We start from the raw sequence: 15335 nt of genomic DNA on the forward strand, positions 1-15335 counted from the left end.
AGAATGTCAGTTATAACACTTTGTTGGGAATCTCAATTATGATAAAATAGACATATTAGAGACAGAGTAAAATATAAATGATTGGTTGACCTGACCAAGATGTAACTTACACATCGAAACGTTGTCACTTTTTATTTGCACCCTGTTATAATAAACCAAGGGCCTAAAATTCCCTAAATCGTCCGAACTGCTCCAGTGCCTTCTTATTCGCATGTTATCTGTCCTGCTTCTGAGATGCACCAGACTGGCCTGCCGCCTGCTATAGGCTAGAGGCGCGGTTGGAACTCCCTTCTACATAAATGATGTTGGCTTTTGGACATTGGGCGACGGTGGTTCTATATGGTCAGCAAAGCAGCACCACTCTTCAGTTTGCCTTATATTTGCCAAAACGACTATAGCCTATATATATATAGCTATAGGCTATAGGCATAATGGAAAATGTATTTAAGTTAAATAAAGTATGAACTAGGCTATATGATTTAAACATAATTTTTTAACATTTTGGACAAAATAGACAATGGAGGTGCCCAGATCTCCTGTAGGCCTGGCCTATGGTTGGTCAGATTCGGCTAGGCCTATACTTTTGGTGCGCGACACCGTCGAACGACGAACGAACTCAATTAAGTGGCTGCCATGTTCTGTAACTGTTGTGGTGGTCTGGTGGTGGAGGGCTGTGGGCAGTCCAGTCCGAATGGGTAGGCTATACATCTCTGACTCTGTCTCTGCCACAGCTCAACCAATTAAGAGTTGAGTGCGCTTTTCTTTTCTTTTTTCCTTTGTCCCTATACATTCATTGTCATAGGCTATAGCCTATTGGCCTACTGTCTGAACTTGAAGACCGCTTGAAGACCGCTCTTATAATATCCTTCTATGATGAATTGAAAATGGTAGGCCAGTGACGTGTGGGGGCCGGCCAGGGGCCCCATGAGGATTCATGAAGGCTCGTTTGAGAAATATTAAGAACAATCAAAGCGTTGATGTCCATTTATTGGAAACACCCAAGTTGAGCTCTTCTATGATTAAAGCGCCAAACGGAAAGATAAGGAGGGACTTGGAAGCAAAAGGAATGCCCAGCAGCCCATAGCAGATGTACCCATCATAGGGATGGATGCAGTGGAATTAGGAGTCCTAATTGTCTTGAATGAGATGTAGCCTACTGTGAGTTTGCATATCTGCTATTTTCCAGCATAGGACCGTTGCACAGTGCAGTATAAACAAGCTAGGCTTTATAAGTCGTTTTTAGAATCCTCCTCAGGAGCATATCCACGGATATCCCAAGCCGTGCATATCCACGGACAGGCTATCCCAAGCCGTGCATATCCACGACTTCCCAAGCCGTGCATGCCTATTCCCACTATAGGCTGGGGAAGAAATGCCACTTGACAGTTTTCAAATCAGCCTCATGGCTTCTGATATCCCAATTTTGCAAACTGTTAATAAATCAATCAATCAATCAATCAATCAATCAATTTAAATATCCTCGAGTTGACTAAGATCAATGAAGTGAGTGACACTGACACACATAAGTCATATAGGCTGCTGCCTTCTGTAGGTAGTTATCTTTATTTAATTATGACAAATTACACAGCGTTTTGTACAAATGTGAGCTTCTCCTCCTCCTACATGATCCATCCTCATTTAGCCTACGCTTTACTTAATTGTCTTAATACCTTAAATCAACTGAGACCTAAAACCACTGAACCTACGGTATTACTTATTAGTAATGTTATAGTGCCATCTACTGGCAGGAGTTAAGGCTTCTATGTGACTTTTTACACTTGACTGATATAGGGGAACCTGGTAGTAATGTATTATGCAAATAGAGACACCATTTTTATGGCCTTTTTGTTGATAGTGTATGTAGCCTAAGCCTATGTACAAATACTGAAAAGACTTAGCAGAGAGGGGGGTGATGACACATGCATGCACATAACAGGTCCTGAGTCAGACTTAAACACAGAATTTCCATTACTACGGTAGGTGTTTAAATGATTTCGACTCTGAACAAATGATTATTTTGTGCTTGCTTAGAGTATAACTGGTCTGGTTGATATTTTGTTTTGTATTGTATGTTTACAGTACTGCTGTGTTTAGGACCCCCTCGAAAAAGAGATTCTGCATCTCAAAGGATTATGCCTAATATAGAATTTCAACACAGGTGTATTTAACCCCTCAGGTACTGAAGGCCTTAATCTTGTGAATGGCGTAAGGGCTGGCGTCTCGATGCGGCCACATATCTCCGTGGGGCAGGTTATTTGGCTCTTCCCACTCACGCTCCACCATCTCCACGGTGGTCACGGATGGACTGAGGCTGTCCGCTATGCGGTAGGATTGAGTCAGGCGACGGAAGGAGGAGGTGTCTGAGACGTCATCGTCATAGAGATCCTCCATGAGCTCCCGGCGTCTCCTGCGAGACGCGCTGAACTCGTCCTTCAGGTCAGAGGCCAAGCCCTTCACATCCCTCACTATTGTGGAGCGCAGGCCAAACAGACAGAGCAAGAATACTAGACCACCACAGATACCAGAGACAAAGTACAGGGCCACTCTCTCAGGGAGACCTGTAAAGGGAAATATGTATATGGAAAGGTCACAGGTCAAACTCATTTAAAACAAGTACATTCACAGTTTAGCAGGTAATCATTCCGGCCTTTATGTTATTTTATTTTGATCATAGGCTTGAGAGACCTACAGTATTTCTCATAAGACATGTGTCTTCTGTTGAATAGGTGGAGCCACATTTGTTTGACATCTGCGGGAGTCAGTGTGTAGTTGTGTACACATACGTACCCAGAATCTTTTCTAAGACCTCCAGAGAGTTGGTTAAGAGCACGTTTTGAGGCCTGGAGTTGGGGCCAGTGTACCATCCGCCTGCAGGTGAGAGGGGGCTGGGCTCAGAAGCCGGTGAATGTCTGCACGCAACTAAATAGAGGATACTCTGTCTTATTCTTACCATGCGTGTAGTCAGAGATCAGGAAGGGATCCGTGGATCCACGACCCACATCCTCGAGAAGGTATCGAGGCACTGAAGAAAACAATGTACATTTTTCACATGAGACCTGATGCAACTATCCATGCTGCAAACACAAACAAAGTGAACGTTGCTCTGCCAAATTTGTGCTGTGAGTGACACTGCAGTATTGATTCAAAAAAATACTTAAGATGTAGAAATCACATTTTCTTCTAAATATCAATGCATTGCTGTAAATTCACAGATTTTCCAGAGATTTAAAAAATATATATATTAGTAATAGTGGAAAAAAGCAGATCTACAAGCTCTCAGTCACAACATCACGCTGCGAATCGTTATGTGAGCTTGAACGTCTCTTGACTCTTAGTCTTCACCATATTTGATTTGAATAGGGCTTAAGTGGCTATAATTCATGTGGCCTATAGTATTTACTATAGCAATGTGGTGGAGTCAAAAGTACAATATTTGTGTTTGAAATGTAGTGGAAATAAAGAAGAAACATGAGTATCCAAAAACACAAATACTCAAGTAAAGTACAGATACACTCATGTAAATGTACTTCCTTTCTGTCCACCACTGCTCACAAACAGTAACATCCTCCCTGTGTCGTGTCACTCACCACAAGTGAAGGACACTCGCAGGTGTTTCCTGGTGCCAGGGAAGCAGGGGTCCCCAAAGGTCTGAGTGTCTGCCAACACTGAACAGTTAGCTCTGCCATGGCACTTTCGCGACACCTTCCGCAGGGCTGATGGGGACAGACACTCTGAGGAAGATGTAGTGTGGTTCGAAGTTGTTATTAATCTTATACAAACGCACTGATTAGCTATTAGCTGTTATTAGATTTAGACTTGTTAAATATATTTGATCTCCTTTGAATGGATAACAATTATGGATCATTCATGTTTTACCCTCATGTAAATGTAATTAACAGATAAACAAAGCACAGCCATTCTCAGATTTACTTAAATTGGTACTTTGACCACTAGATGGCACTTAAGTTCCATGCATTAGAGTTTCAGACCCATGTCAACATGGGCAGTTTCCTGAGGGCAGTTGGGACTTCCATGCAGTAGGTGTCCAAAGGTGGCAGAGTAGATGGCCAAGACAGTGTCATTCTTGCATGCCAGCCTCAGGCGCTCATTTTCACACACCAACCTTGTACGATGGTGCTCTGAAAAGAAATGTCACTAGTATGTTTTTGACAAACTAAATAATCCAAAATATATTGTGAGCATATAAAATAATTGATGTAGTGTAGGCCTAAGTCATTATAAACAGCTAAACTCCAAGATCATTTGCTCTGGTTATATGATTTTAACTAAGTTAACCATAATGAATACCTGGACGGCATTTGTAGGAAACCACAAGATATTTGCTGGTGAGTGGGCAGGGGTCTTGTCCAAACACTGGACTAATGACAGGGATATAACAGGAGCGCCGGTCCTGACATTCTGACACTACTTTCTGCAACGACAAGAAAACATAACCAATGTCAGTCAGTCACACAGTTTTGATTTATCACGTCCACTCATTGTTACTTGTTTTATACTTGCGGTATTAGGCTAAGTACGCCAAAATGGGAGAGTTTGTTTTTACATGATTAAGGAAACACTGAGGTAATACCATAGGTAATACCAAACATGCTCTTTGACTTTGACTCTTTTATATAGAGTGGTGTATCCGGGGACCCCCAAAGATACAGTTAATTCATAATTAGTAACCAAATTGACCCTTACAGTTCTGTATAGAAATGTGTATCATCAAAGTTAAGTGAACACTGATGATTTTACATAGGACTACAATGGAAACATTCCCTTGGGTCTTTTTGTGTTATCCTTTTAGCATTGTTGTATAAGTGTAGGCCTACCTTTGTACTTTTTGGAAACAGCTTGACAGTTGAGGGTTCAACTAATCGTTTCAATCGATTATTCTTTTTAATTTTTTTAGACATTTTCAACATTTTACTCATGGATTGATGAACAAAAAGCCAATCTACAAGCTGATATACTAATTGATTAATTTAAAAAAGTACAAATAGAATAAACATTAGGAAAATAATCAATAGTTGCAGCCGTAATAGTGAGGTATTGATGAAGTGCTTAATCTTCATGAAATGCATACATCAGATCATGAGATGGTTACCTCCATAGCAATGGAAGACGTACACTCAGTGTTGTCTTCCACAGGTGTGGTTGTGTTAGCAGAGGGGCATAAATGTTGACCTGGCACACGTCGTCCATAGAACGCTGATAGGACAGCTATAGATGTCCTTGAGGGACACTTGATGAGGAGTGTGCCCCCTTCACAGGCATGGGTGGTGTGGTTCTTCAGAATTGTGTGGAGGTATACTGGAAGATAAGACAAATTGATGCAAATGTAATAGTATGCACCTGTCGTCGGTGTGATATGTTTTTGGTGATGTAATAGTAGGATTTCAGAAGTTTGTGGACCTCAGTGTGTTATAGGCTACATGATGAAAACTGAAAGAGAAGAGAAATGACTAACAGAAGCAGCATTGTAATTATGTCCTCCCTGATGCAAAGCCAGTGCATGTAATCCAGAAGATAAAGATAAGTGGATAATATGTGCGCTAATCAAACAAACACCTTATCTAATCTGAAGGGGAGTGGTTTAATGTGCCATTTATCTCAAGATTAGAATATACTGTATTCATCACATCAGTCATATTTGAATCATATCTATAAAAGCAGAAGTGCACCATGACATAAGCCATAACTAAAAGTGTGATCTTATGTTTGAATGTGTTAACTTACAAATTACAATTAAACCTACTGACATGTTAACGAAACAGGGAATGATTGACTGACTCAGTTCTCACTAAGGCACACTTTAGGGATTTATTAGATGCTTATTTATCCCCTCCCTGCTCTGGTTGACAAGTGGGCAGTGTCCCAAACACTGGGCGCAGTTCTCCAAGACAACATTTGACCTCATGAGTCATGGATACAAATGCATTGGGCAAAGTAAATATAGACAGTGAATGGTCATCTAAGCCTCCCCTCCCATTGCACGTCCTGTCGTTGTACCCTACATGTGTTTGTGGGCTACACACGTCTTCCTGGCTGTGTGCCTCAGTGGTAACTTCAGGGTGCAACAGAGTACCAGGCACTCGCTCACAATGAACTATTATTAGGACTAAGACATGTACACATACACAGATACAGATCTTTATCGGGGTCAAGTAGGCTACATCTAGGCTGCATTGTTGGCAATAGAGGTATCATTGATAAAGGCTAGCATTGTCATACTCGCAGAGACTTCTCTGTCCTGTTGGAACAAATCAGCATTATCATAAACGTGTGTCAACAATTCAGACATTCACCAAAGGATTTCTAGTATTTCTACCTATATGCATGAATCTCAAGTGTATTTAGTTTATTGCTTTGAAAGTACCTCTGGAAAGACTTGGCTTCAATATGTTGAGATATAGCCCATTCTGATCCTGATCTGGATGATTTAAACTAAAAGCACAGAGAGGAGAACCCCTTGTTCTGGTGGCTCAGCATGAGCCATTGCAGCTGTTTGTAGCACCGGATATGCAGAAGATAAACAAGGGGATGCTTGATGTCTTTCAGGAGCTTCCTTTGCACCATTTACTACCAAGTTGAACAGATCAACCTCCTGACTTTGACCCATACTTCTAAGAAATTCTGAATGTCAAAATGCACTCACCAGTGAAGTCAGGAGCAGACAGTGTAGTGTGTGTGTTTAGAGCCAAGAAGAGAAGAGACAGAAAACAGCAGCACCTGTTGAAACTCCATGGAACCATCATCGCACATATCTCGCATAACACCAGAGAGTTTAATCGCAATGACTTGCGTTACTGACCCATTGCGTGCGAGTGTCTTGTAGGGTCAATGATGCCATTGTGTTCGCCAAAGAACAGCCCCCCAGTGACCATAAAAGCAGCTGACTGCCTTGAGCAGAGCTCATACAGACATTTGTGTACCTTTATGTTGTATCAGTTGATCAACTCCTGTGCACAACTGTGAGGAGTTCACTAAATATTTTACTTTGTCTTGTGGGAAGAAATATTTGCCCTCTCTATTGGCAAAATCAAGACTGCCATTATTCTTATGGGCTTAAATTGTCAAAACCAAGGACCCTGTTCATGGAGATAAGGTACCTTTTTTTCAGGGAGTGACTTCCAGTTGCTGTGTGTCCCGTGGAGATATGACAATTTATCTCCATGAGATAGGGCTTTCCTTTTCCTCTGTGGAAAGGAAAGAGGGAAGACATAGGTCAGTGGCAAGTCACACTTTTCCATTTTGTCTTTTCCAGGAACACTGAGACATTTTCACTTTCAAAACATCCTTACAATGTAGCCAATGAAACAAAACAAAAAATGCTATGATTTGATCATTAATTCATTTCTACTAGGCTGTCTTTCTCAATCCTGGTTGTCATAACAACCAAACACTGGAGTCTGCACTCACCAGCAGTGAGTGCATTACATGGAAGCTATAAACAGACACATCTGTGTAGGGTGCGGATGTTATCAATGATGATATGAAAAAGGCCATACAAGATATCTTCATACCTATCTGATTGGCACAGCATAAACTTAGAATATATAGAAATTGCATCAAACAAATCAAACAATTCCAAGATGTCTCCTATGTACTGTAGGTTGATATATGGTAAACACAAGTCCAGATCAGAATGTTCTGTACAGTCTACAGTGTACACATTAACCCGATAAAAGAAAAGGCAAGACACATTTTCATCTTGTGCGTAACAGCATGACACTCCCACAAATAATTCCATCCACCTCCTAAAGGCATTGTACATATAATGACTAATACTTCCTCATAACTCCCTGGTATGACTGGCCTGGAGCTGGAGGGGACTCAGGGAGTACTAGTAGAGTGAAGGGGGCAGAGGGAGGAGGTATTTGATAATTGCACAAGTTCAGCTCATATAACCTCCCAGTCTTTGCAGACATGTACACTGTGATAGAAGAGGAGGATGCTTTTTTAACAGGACTGTCTGAGCTAGGTTTCCTATGGGCTTGACCAGCGTTAGTCATTTAATTTCCAGGATTTGTTACATGTTTTAGGAAATCAATTTCTGTGATGGAAAACATTCCCATCATCCACTTGGGCTGATAATTCAAAACAGACTCTTCTGTCTATCAGCAAGTCTTCACTGTGGTCCTCAGAGTGTCTTATCTTGGCCTGTTTGGAAGGTGAAGTGTTCTTGAACTGTGCCCACAGATTCCATACTGTGGCATAACAATGACCTTCCCCCTACCATTTACTGGAATTGCCAGTCTATCTAAAAACCAAGGCAGAAGGAAAATGAAAGCTCCACTTATTATTGCAATACACAGCTGGCTGCCTCGCTCACTTGAGCAAAAGTCCCTATAGCCTACTCCGCACTAGTAAAATCCTCAGTATTCATTTGACTATATGTACAAATGGAATTAAATGTAAAAGTCCATTCGGTTCTGTTTGTACATATCTGAGTTATAAATGAGTTAGGGTCCATTTAAAATGAACATTTTTACTGTAAGGTTCCTGGCTACCAGGGTCTACATTTCTCAGTGAAATAGTAGAATGAGATGTGATGAGTTCTTAGTTGCACCATCCGTTGTGTACAAATTCTATTTCTCCCTGCAGCTTCCTTGTGTGAGGCCACCCATGCAGCACACAGTATAAATGTCATTTTCACATACCTTTATTTTACCTCTCCACAGACAGTTTCATATTGTCTTAATTTGAAATGGGTTACCTATAATCAGTCAGCCATGACGACAAAACAACATAAATCTTTTGCAATTCAAACAGTTTGTGTCCCTGATTGAGGGAGGAATAACTTTATTTCTATTTCCTCTTTATACCCAAAGGACCAGCTGCAGGGGGGTTCCCACACAATGATCCAATCATGATCAGTCACAACTAAAACACCCACTGACCCACAAATGATCACATGATTTCAATGAATAGGGCATAACAACCTGGTCAGACTTATAGCTAACCAGATTTGATTTATTTACTTATTGTAAAGTACTGTCACTGACTCGTGTTAGACAGTTACTTGTTCGTCTACATTGGGCTCTTTAAGTCTGCACTGAAGAAGTTCACTTTTGGCAAATAGTTTATTTTGTTCATGTAAAGCAATTGGGTTCTTGAAAGGCACTATATCATGCCTGAAGAAGGTCAGTAGACCGAAAGCTTGCCAAAAATAAACTGATTGTGCGCAGATCTGAGTGTGCGGAGCTTCCCTTTATTTTTCCTGAAAGGCACTATATAAATTAAAGTTATTATGATATACCAACCCTGGACTTACATTAGAAATAAACCAACGTAACTTAACTCAAGCTAATTCATACATCATCATATAAACATATTACATAACGATACTTTATTTTTTAAGAAAAAAGTGATTTAGAGCATTAGAAGGATAAAATCAGTGCAAAAACAGCAATGTGTGTTTTCAATGAGTCTAACACCTGTACTGACCAGGGTCTGAAGTTGAATAGGTTTAGGGGGGCGTGTCTGATCAAATGAATGACAAATATCTAAATATTAAATTAAACTATTTAGATTGATCCCAGAAGTGGATTTAAAAGATGTTTTATATTAAGTAGATTGCTGAGGAGAATAATCTGTAGCATCAACATGTAAAACTCCATATTCATCATTTGAATGGGAGTGACTCAAAACGGATGATGTGTCTTTTGAGTCACATGGTGATATCGGCAATATTGTTTGACTAAGTAACAATGTGTTGTGGCAGGACCTATTTTAAGCTCTCTTCATACATTTAGGCACTGGGTATATATAAAAGAGTGTACCCCGCCCATTCTCTGGCCCTCCCTCTCCTCTGGCTTGTGAAGTGTGCTGCTCGGAGCGATATAGTGCTGTGTAGAGGTTTTGGACTGCACACAACCACTAAATCCACTTCAAGAGAGCAGTTGAGGTGACAGGATATTTTGACTGGTTTTTTGGGACACCATGGCACTCCGACAGAACTCTGACAATGATCCGAGCATTGAGCTATTCATAAAGGTGAGTACAATTATCACTCATGTTATATTAATCTGTTTTTTACATGATCTCGATAAACAGTGAAGATGGGGAACACTGTAACAGAAAAAACTGTGGGGAAAAAGTATATTTCAATTATGTTTTTGTAAATTTTGTAATACACAAAATATATTTGTGTATTGCTCACTCCCTCGCTATCACCAAGAATTGCCCTTGCCCTTGACAAACACTGGCATCAGATTTGTGACTCACTTGTCAAGACTTAGTAATGTAAAAGGGCAGAGCTCTGCATTTCTCTGTGGGCACCATCAGTCAGGGAATAACATTGCTTTTCATGGGTGCCATCCACTGATACCGAATGCAATACATGTGGAGTATGCGCATGTCGCGCAGTAAAATCCCATGTGTGTGTATCCCTAGTGAGGGTCAGAGCTGGCTTTTTATCTGTGAACTCTGACACAACAGACACTGGAGGCCACCTTATCTTCATGTGCAGAAGGAGAACGGAACACACACACAGCCCCTGGCCTCCAGTCTGAAACAGGCACACCCACACACACATGCACAAAAATAGTCATTCATGATGAGATCACATAAACAAATACACAGCATGGAGTGTTTAATTGTTCACATGCAAAATTGTGTATTGTTTATTTGATACACATGATGAAAGATAGAATAGAGTTACATTAATATTCCAACAGTGCAGTGCAGTACATTCCAAAAGACTGCATTCAAGTGTATTAACATATCACTTGAATGCAGATTATTCTCCATGTACAATGAATGTACATGATTAAATCTGACATCCAAAGCATATATCAGGTCAATTATGTCAATGTTAAGGTGGCACAGGAGTTGTTAGTATGTGTCATGTGATGTAGTTTGGCAGAGGGATAAGGGAATGTTACTGTTTGCTAGCTTCCTCTCAAACACAATGCCTTCTTTTCATTTCCTTGGAAAAGGCTTTTAAATATCCTCCCAGACAGGTCCTACAACATATAGCCTCATTTCATACGACTATGAGCTAAATAGGATCTAAAGGCACTAGTCACCATGACTATCTTAATCCTGGCTCTCTTTTGTGTTGCTTTTTTTCCCCTATTTTGTAGGCCGGACATGATGGTGAGAATGTGGGGAACTGCCCCTTCTGCCAAAGGCTCTTCATGGTGCTCTGGCTCAAAGGAGTGAAGTTCACGGTGACCACAGTTGATATGAGGAAGTAAGCACACTTTAAGAAAACATCCTGAGCATCTGGTTGAACTTGAAGGCAGTTTCACAAAGTGCCCTATTATGAAATTACTAGCATTTCTGATTACTCACTGCACTGCACTGGGTTTAACGGGGGGGGGGGGGGGGGGGGCTTGTAAACTCAAAGCATTTGGAAACTCTTTACAAAGAACTCTGTGTTGCTATTGAACAAACACCTTTCTTTTATTGTGTGAATTTCTCATGGCCATTACCTGCAAGCAAATAAGAAAACAGAAAAAAAAGGTTGAAAGGATGCTGATAATTCAGTGATTACCTTGACTCCTTCAAAACCGCTCTCAAAGGGCACCTACGGATGGCTGCAATTCGAAACTGGCCTCTGTAAAATCTGAATCCCCCCCACCGCCCCCCCCCCCCCCCTTTTCCCCTCACTGTATATGTATCCTTTCCCTTTTTGCTTCCTATATGATGAATTCCTGTTCTGTTCTTTAACTACATAGAAGTGTCTATTTGTATGTCTCTAAATGTTTTGATGAATTGAACAATGTGGACCCTGTTGTAAACAAGTGTAATGCTTAATTGGGCCGTCCACTCACAGTTAACAGTCTTTGTATTGAGTTTGTGCTTAAAATGTACTGTAATTCTACAAACTGTTAATAAATATTTCAATCAATCAATCAAAACGCACAGAGCTCTTTAAACCAGCAGCCACTCCCACCTTAAAATGTTTTATTAACATAATCAACAGGCAATGTGAAAATCATTAATCCACAATGCCACAGATGTTGACATGCTAGATAACAAATTGTGGAACTGAATGGTTAGTATTCATACATGCCAATGTCCCTCCCTTTCGCCACCATCTATTCACTGGACTCTGTGTTCTCCAGGAAACCAGCAGAACTTAAGGATCTGGCACCTGGAGCCAACCCTCCTTTCCTCCTTTACAACGGCACCCTCAAAACAGACTTCATTAAGATTGAGGAGTTTCTAGAGCAAACAATTGCACCTCCCAGGTACTGATGACTTTACCCGTTATCCTGAAACTTGTGAATTTTCAGTTTTCATTCAAGTTCCTTTTTTTTATTGTCATTCACAAATTTTACATCAGAGATAAATAATATAAAAAACATTGAATGCCCATAAATAATAATAATAACAATAAATGCATGTTATTACTAACACAAATTGTTATGACCAGAAACCTTAGACATATAAGATTTCACATAGGCTAATGTGATGTTGACATTTTGCACATACCGTACTAAGTTAAAGTGCATATGTATTTTCCAATGTGTATCTAGAGACAAATTAAATTGTACTTTTTGTTCAGTTCTTTGTTCATCAGTCTATTGGCCAAAGGAAAAAAAGGGAAAAAAAATAAACCAGCGTTCTCCTGTTTACTCCCATTTCCCGTCTCACCCACAGGTATCCTCATCTAAGCCCGCTTAACAAAGAATCCTTTGATGTGGGTGCTGACATTTTTGCCAAGTTCTCTGCTTTCATCAAGAACAGTCCAAATAACAGTATTGGTAAGTTCAGTTTGGCACAAACTCTAAATGCATAACCTCTGATCAACTCAATTGGATGTAAGACAATGGAATGTTTCTGGAAATTGTAAAACAATAATAAATAGAAGATTCCCATAATATATATACCATCCCTTCTATGAATGCCAACATTGAATTAAAAAAGAAAGCCCATCAACTTATATTCCAATGTGTTGCTGACTTACCAGTCCATGAGAAAAACCTGCTTCGAGAGTTTAAACGGCTGGATATCTACTTGAACACTCCCCTGCCCGAGGAGATCGACCACAATGCCAGAGAAAACATCACCGTCTCCAAAAGGAAGTTTCTTGATGGCAACCGCCTAACCTTAGCTGACTGCAACCTCCTACCCAAACTACATGTCATCAAGGTGAGATGATTAAGGACACATGCCAGTATAGTATAACTTTTAGTTAAACAAGGACACAAGACTGTTCTATAGCTGGAAAATGCAAAGACATATTTTCAACTATCCTCAATGGATTGGACGTGCATAAATAAGGCAACATCCGTGATATGGAGAGGAGTATACGCACTGCACAGAGCAAACCATTCAGGCATAGTCATTGTCATTGTCTTTATTATGAGTTCATTACTGTCAGGGTTAGTTTGTCACAGTGTCAGATAAATCTGTACCCAGCCAAGCAATACCCTAATACGTCTATTTCTTGTGATCTAATGCACTATGAAATAATATAATTACTTACTTATTACTTTCCAGATTGCTTCCAAGAAGTATTGTGACTTTGACATTCCAGCCCAGTTCACAGGTGTGTGGCGGTACCTACAGAATGCCTATGAGAGAGAGGAGTTCAACCAGACATGTCCAGCCAACATAGAGATTGAGAAGGCTTACCTCAGTGTGGCTAACAAGAGATAATAAACCAATGTAATTTCATGTGTCCCCCAACATTTTCTTTTTTTCTACTTTGTTTTTATTTCAATTTTTCACCAAATAATGAAATAGACAACAAAAATAAAACAAAAACTAAAAACAAAACAAAAGATAAACATCAAATCAGCTTGACATAAACTACAACAATACAGCATTTGTTGTCCCTCAACTTAAGTATCCAGCACATTTATATATGGCAATCGGAGCAAAGTGCTGAAATCTACAAGACCAAATACCAAGGAAAACACCTTAAAGATCTGTTGTCTTTACACCCAAACCTCAACGTTTAATAGTGGGAGGGGTGAAATAGATTACGTATAGACTATTTATTAAAACGGCTTCCTTTGGAAAAAGAAAATTTATGTTTTATGCCAAAGGGAAAATGCCAAGTGTGCAATTATAATCTTTTTGTCTATAGTGTAAATACATATATATATTTTTACATGTTGTTTATGATCAAAACACCTTTATTAAAATATAGTATATGATTATGCTAGTGTAATTCAAAACACCAGCTGCAGTAACCTTCAGAACAGTTCATGGTCTTTTACTTAATGTAAAACTGACAATAAATCTCTGTATCGTATGTATAACTGACCTGTATGACTAATACAGTACTACACAACTGTATTGTTTTTCACAATATTGCATAATAAAATGTCTCTTGTAATCATGATGTCTCTCTCTTTCTCTCTCTTTCTCCATAATTGCCTTAAAGAATGTATTGCCATAGCTCAGTGTATATCAACAACCCAGTATCATCAGATCATATGTGTGATTGATATCCATTTATTTCCAGGCACAGACAAAATAAAAAAATAATAAAGAATAAACATTTTCCCAACTTGAAAAATATATTTTCGATTCATCCTCTTTAATTCTGGGTTACATGTATAAAACAAGGTTCAATCTACACAGCATAAAATGGATATTCAAATTTGAGACACAAAGATGATTGTGGAGAGAGTGAAGGTGTTTGCAACCAGTTAACGCAACCAGAAATGGCTGTATTCATCCTTCATAGTTCTTAGTTTGTCACACAGTATTTCCAGAAACAGGCTGTTAAGGAGAAAAGGCAACATTAGTGAGAAAGACAAAAGACAAAGAATGAAAATATATTCTGCCAAGAATGCTGAATGCTTCACATCATTATATCCTATGTGTGTTTTTTCCAACTGATGTTAGATTAAACTGCATTGTCCTTTGGGGAAATGTTCGTCGACTACCTTTTTTCACAGATGGAAACTAAATAAAAAGTAAGCTATGGTGACTAAAACTAAGACTAAATATATTCACAATTTTGTCAACAAATAAAAACTAGACTAACATGTTAGGGACTATAAGGGAGGGACTAGTGGAGAAGAGTTCCAGTAGAACTAAAAGACGAGTAATTTATTTTTGGTCGGGCTCAGGTGTTGCGCTCTACATTTCAGATGACTAAAATATAACTATAAAACTGAATTTTATTCAAACGACCATATGACTAAAACTAAATAAAAATTTGATGTAAAAATAAACACTGCATAGAAACACATAGCATATAATTTAGATAAGACAATACATGAATTTGTACATACAGTACAAGTACCGATTCAACTGTAAGCAACCTGTATTAAAGGTTCTGTAAGTGATATTCTTTTGGGTAAACAAAAGGTTTATTCTTAAAAGGTTAAAGAAGTAGTTCATCCAAGAAATGACAT

At 39.3% G+C, this 15335-nt stretch overlaps 2 protein-coding genes across 3 annotated transcripts; one reads left to right on the forward strand and one right to left on the reverse strand.

Annotated features, from left to right (window-relative positions):
• Positions 1 to 1670: 1670 nt before the first annotated feature.
• Positions 1671 to 6808, reverse strand: LOC310873179 (protein eva-1 homolog C). Its single transcript, XM_083785500.1, has 7 exons — positions 6662 to 6808; positions 5111 to 5316; positions 4309 to 4432; positions 3990 to 4139; positions 3588 to 3731; positions 2951 to 3022; positions 1671 to 2558 (listed from the first exon to the last, which is right to left on the reverse strand). The coding sequence occupies exons 1-7, from the start codon at positions 6759 to 6761 to the stop codon at positions 2173 to 2175; spliced, it is 1182 nt and encodes a 393-aa protein (XP_083641626.1). The 5' UTR covers positions 6762 to 6808; the 3' UTR covers positions 1671 to 2172.
• Positions 6809 to 9856: 3048 nt separating this feature from the next.
• Positions 9857 to 14662, forward strand: clic2 (chloride intracellular channel 2). Of its 2 annotated transcripts, XM_083786560.1 has the most exons (6): positions 9857 to 10002; positions 11094 to 11203; positions 12081 to 12206; positions 12619 to 12722; positions 12929 to 13110; positions 13462 to 14657. In XM_083786560.1, the coding sequence occupies exons 1-6, from the start codon at positions 9949 to 9951 to the stop codon at positions 13618 to 13620; spliced, it is 735 nt and encodes a 244-aa protein (XP_083642686.1). In that variant the 5' UTR covers positions 9857 to 9948; the 3' UTR covers positions 13621 to 14657. The 2 variants fall into 2 exon arrangements, with proteins under 2 accessions (XP_083642686.1, XP_083642687.1); XM_083786561.1 differs by lacking the exon at positions 12081 to 12206 and having other exon boundaries at positions 13462 to 14662.
• Positions 14663 to 15335: the final 673 nt, after the last annotated feature.

The sequence above is a fragment of the Protomyctophum parallelum genome (genome assembly GCF_964188405.1).
Source record: "Protomyctophum parallelum genome assembly, chromosome: 16".
NCBI classification, from domain to species: Eukaryota; Metazoa; Chordata; class Actinopteri; order Myctophiformes; family Myctophidae; genus Protomyctophum; species Protomyctophum parallelum.

Coding starts and splice junctions, on each gene's coding strand:
- clic2 (XM_083786560.1), top strand. CDS start 9,949: ATGGCACTCCGACAGAACTCTGACAATGATCCGAGCATTGAGCTATTC. Junction 11,204..12,080: donor ACCACAGTTGATATGAGGAA/GTAAGCACACTT, acceptor TGTGTTCTCCAG/GAAACCAGCAGAACTTAAGG. Junction 13,111..13,461: donor CCAAACTACATGTCATCAAG/GTGAGATGATTA, acceptor ATTACTTTCCAG/ATTGCTTCCAAGAAGTATTG.
- LOC310873179 (XM_083785500.1), bottom strand. CDS start 6,761: ATGATGGTTCCATGGAGTTTCAACAGGTGCTGCTGTTTTCTGTCTCTT. Junction 5,317..6,661: donor GTCTGCTCCTGACTTCACTG/GTGAGTGCATTT, acceptor CTTATCTTCCAG/TATACCTCCACACAATTCTG. Junction 3,023..3,587: donor GCGAGTGTCCTTCACTTGTG/GTGAGTGACACG, acceptor TGTTTTCTTCAG/TGCCTCGATACCTTCTCGAG.